The sequence below is a fragment of the Asparagus officinalis genome, chromosome 8 (genome assembly GCF_001876935.1).
Source record: "Asparagus officinalis chromosome 8, Aspof.V1, whole genome shotgun sequence".
In the NCBI taxonomy this organism is placed as follows: Eukaryota; Viridiplantae; Streptophyta; class Magnoliopsida; order Asparagales; family Asparagaceae; genus Asparagus; species Asparagus officinalis.
The window spans coordinates 94,361,370-94,365,070 of NC_033801.1; the positions used below are offsets into that span (position 1 = coordinate 94,361,370).

General features: G+C 37.5%; 1 protein-coding gene across 1 annotated transcript; it reads right to left on the bottom strand.

Moving 5' to 3' along the window:
* On the bottom strand, positions 429 to 3,320 carry LOC109822120 (putative NAC domain-containing protein 94). Its single transcript, XM_020388285.1, has 3 exons — positions 2,923 to 3,320; positions 1,713 to 2,014; positions 429 to 1,205 (listed from the first exon to the last, which is right to left on the bottom strand). The coding sequence occupies exons 1-3, from the start codon at positions 3,104 to 3,106 to the stop codon at positions 501 to 503; spliced, it is 1,191 nt and encodes a 396-aa protein (XP_020243874.1). The 5' UTR covers positions 3,107 to 3,320; the 3' UTR covers positions 429 to 500.

Here is a 3,701-nt window from a genome sequence, read left to right on the forward strand (position 1 = left end):
AATGAACATCTTAACTATTTTTGTGAACTTCTTCTTTCAAGTTTTCGGGCTAAGAAAGAACAGAGGTATGCTTTAGTGATCAATTGAACAATGTTAATTACTACAGCGCGCATATGAAAGGTTAAATCATGGCTCATATAGTCATATAATTAAGTATGTGTGTTCCAAGAAGTTGTGAACGCTTTAATTGTTGCTCAAGAATCTCCTTAGCTGATTTGAGAATATTGAAAAGATGCAACAGAGGGGAGTCGATAGTCTGTTTGTCTGAAAGAGATCCTAATGCATATGTGGGGTTGTAACTTGCAAATCATGAAAAATGCAAATACTGGCTACAAACAAATCATTTATCCTTCTCAATCTGTTAGCTTTGCTGTTAACAAGCATTTTTCTATGGATATACTTCCAATCAAGTAGAAAGTTGTCCCACTTCGTTCGATTCTTATGCTAACATAAATGCTTACAGATAAGGCACCTCACACCTACATGACATTACATCTAAATCAAGTATAGCATTTATTGGTAGATAAGCTTGTTGACATCTCGCTCGGGCATGGAGGAGAGTCCAATGGCAAATTCTGCTTCCACTCATCAGAAATATTTGGTGGCAGGCTAAAGGGAAAACTAACTGTCCGCGCAGCTCCCCAGTGGTTCTTATTAACAATGATTGTGTTAGAACTCTTCTTCTCGTCTTCTCCGTTCCCCAAGTGGCTTCTTACCTCTGCATGAAAATCATTTGTGAACCCATTACAGTGTTGTGGCTGCCCAAAGTCTATGCTTGGAGAACATTTACCGAATTCACCAAGTATCGAGGGGGATAAGTTTATGAGCATGGATGACAATGGCATGTCACTCGCAGAAAACTTGAAGCTTGTGGATATATCAGAATTTGAAGCAGGGACTGTATATGATCTGAAGTTCATGGGATTATTGAGCTTATTGTAAGTTGGAATACCCAAAGGAGGGTAATTTATACCACTTGTCTGCTGCTGGAAGCCATTGTTGCTGCTGAATTGTATTGATGAACCAGCTTCCATAGTGCATGGGATGTTGTTATCTGATCCGAATTGATTGGCATTCAAAGTGTGGGCAACTGAGAACAAGTCTGATTCTATGGTCTCGGGAAGCGGTGATACCCAGGATTGAGAGAGTGCTCTATGTGCCGTGGAATTTGTCTTCTTGAAAATCCTACAGATTGCCCAGGACTCCTGTGTATTATGATACAAAGGAGGGTAGGTATGTGAGTCATGCACTTACCAAATAAAGAACTGTGATACTGATTAGAACCTAGGTGGTTTTTGACAATTTATGTGAATAATTAAGAAGGTCTAACATATATAATCAAATGCGATGATGGAACTTATGTACGAATTGTCAAAGGAGCGAGCAAACAAATAAACGAGAGGAGAAATAACTACCAATATTTGTAGTACTCGATACATATGCCTAGACACACACGCAACCACGTGTTTATGCTTCTACTATCATAGTAAAATAATTGCGATAACTTTCTCAGATTAGATACAATACATTTGACTTTGTTCAAACTAAGCTAATTTATCATATAGACAGTTAATTGTAATTTCTGTTATTTTCTACCTATTTGATTTAGGAAAAAGCTATCACCTGTAATTTAGCCACTTTTCCACTTTTTTCCTTTTTGAATTTAAGAAGTAGATAGGGTCAAAACTTAGAAGGATGGTTGAAGGGCTTACATTGGCAGGGATGTTCTTGTCTAAAGGCCTCTTAGGCAGGGATGTGTCGGTGATTGAAGGTAGCCTGAACTCATGCATCATCCAGTCGGTCTTAATGCCTTTGGCAGCTCGTCCTTTGTAGAAAACTAGAGATTTCTTAAGGCCAATACACTTGGTTCCCTCAGATGAGTAAATGGGTCTATCAGTTCCTGTAGCTTTCCAGAATCCGGCTCCAGTAACTCGGTTTGGCCTTGCACTGTTCCTATATTTCCTGTCCCTTGGGCAGTAGAAGTACCATTCCTTCTCCCCGCTTGTCGCTAGCTCTTCATTGTGAAAAAACATGTTAGACAAACAAAAATGCAATTTGGTGACTTACATATAATAAATGGGTCTATTGTCTCCTCTAGCTACCAGAATATTTAGGTGTATTCTTGTTTGCCTATACATTTCAGTGACACATATAATTAAGGTTTTAGTTTTTTTTATAATTTAGTATTCCGATATGTTTCTTTTCCTGCATTTAACCAAAATGCATGCAACTAAACGTTTACTTACTCCATGTATATTGTAGGTTGTATGTGTCCGAAGGGAGTGTGTCTAGAGGGAGTGAAGTCCTCAATATACTCGGAAAAAGTGGATGGCTTGTGTGCGAGAAATATCTTTAAGCCTGTCTGATTTAAAAAAAAAATGTTCCTATCCAATATTTATATCTTTTTGAGGAACTGTGCTGACCGGCTATCGAACAGTCTGAAACAGCTAACAGCCTTTTGATAGGGTAGCTCCTCACTAAAAGGACTGAAAACAATGCATTTCTAAGAGTATTGCATGCAAAAAAAACTGAGAAAAGATACAACCTGAATGAGATTTTTTGGACAACTAATCGACAATAATTGAAAGCAGCAGTAATAGTTTACTTAGAACTAAGAGGTAGAACAGACTGTAGTTATATGGATGGACAGATTTTTTTTTTATGTGTGTTCGTGTGAAGAGAGATTTTTAAACACTTACAAGTAAAAGAATCATGACTTACACCAGCAACAAAACAAGAAGAGAAGACAGTATTAAGCCTTTGAAAATATCTAGGAGAAAAATTGAATGGTTGAAAATTTTAATCCGTAATGTATACAGGACAAGAAAGAGAGATAAAAATTATGTGAGTTGGAGAAGAGAAAAAAATGGCATTAAAGCCATAAGGTATATACATGGTGCAAAAGGGTTAATTGTAGCTTACTTGGAAGATCCCAAGGGTCATACTTGTAGATATCGAGTTGCCTGATAAGCTCGATAGAGAGAGGCTTCTTCAGTATCTTTCTCTTCAAGTAAAATCCTACTAGCTCTTCATCTGTCGGGTGAAACCTGAATCCTGGCAGCATCACTTCATCTGCTTTCTCCATATCAGCACTCCTTTCCTCCATAACTCTTCTCTCTCCTTTTCCTAACAGATGCTAACTCTAACAAAATAAGGTAGCTAGATACTGGATGTTCTGCTAACAGAACTCAATGGAACCTTATCGAGTTAAATCACAACATCACAGGCTTTTTTCGAGCTAGACAAGATCTATGGAGAAGAAAAGAAAAAAAAAAAGCTAAGAGTGGGATAAGTTGAGCTCGTACAAGGTCTAGAACATAAAAACTTCAGCACGGCACAATAGGAATCAGACCAAACTAGCGGAAACTGCTAAAGTTGCAATAACCTGGTGGCCTTTTTGGTATTTTGCTATTCATGTCGTGGAAGAATGCTTAAGAAGTTGTTCTTATAAACAAACAAACACTTCAGCTGCTTAAAATGACTTCCGAGGAGCCAGGTCAGCAAACTTCATCTAAATAAAAGTCTCTTTCCACCTTTTTTTTTAGCTTCAAATTTAGCTGCCTATGGGGATTTTCATCCTTTGGTTTTCACACTAATATTATTTCGTATCGTGGAGTTTAATTACAACACTTTTTTAATGCATATCAATACAAAGGTTAGCCTCCATACACGCTTATTATACGGTCATTGTTGATTTATCT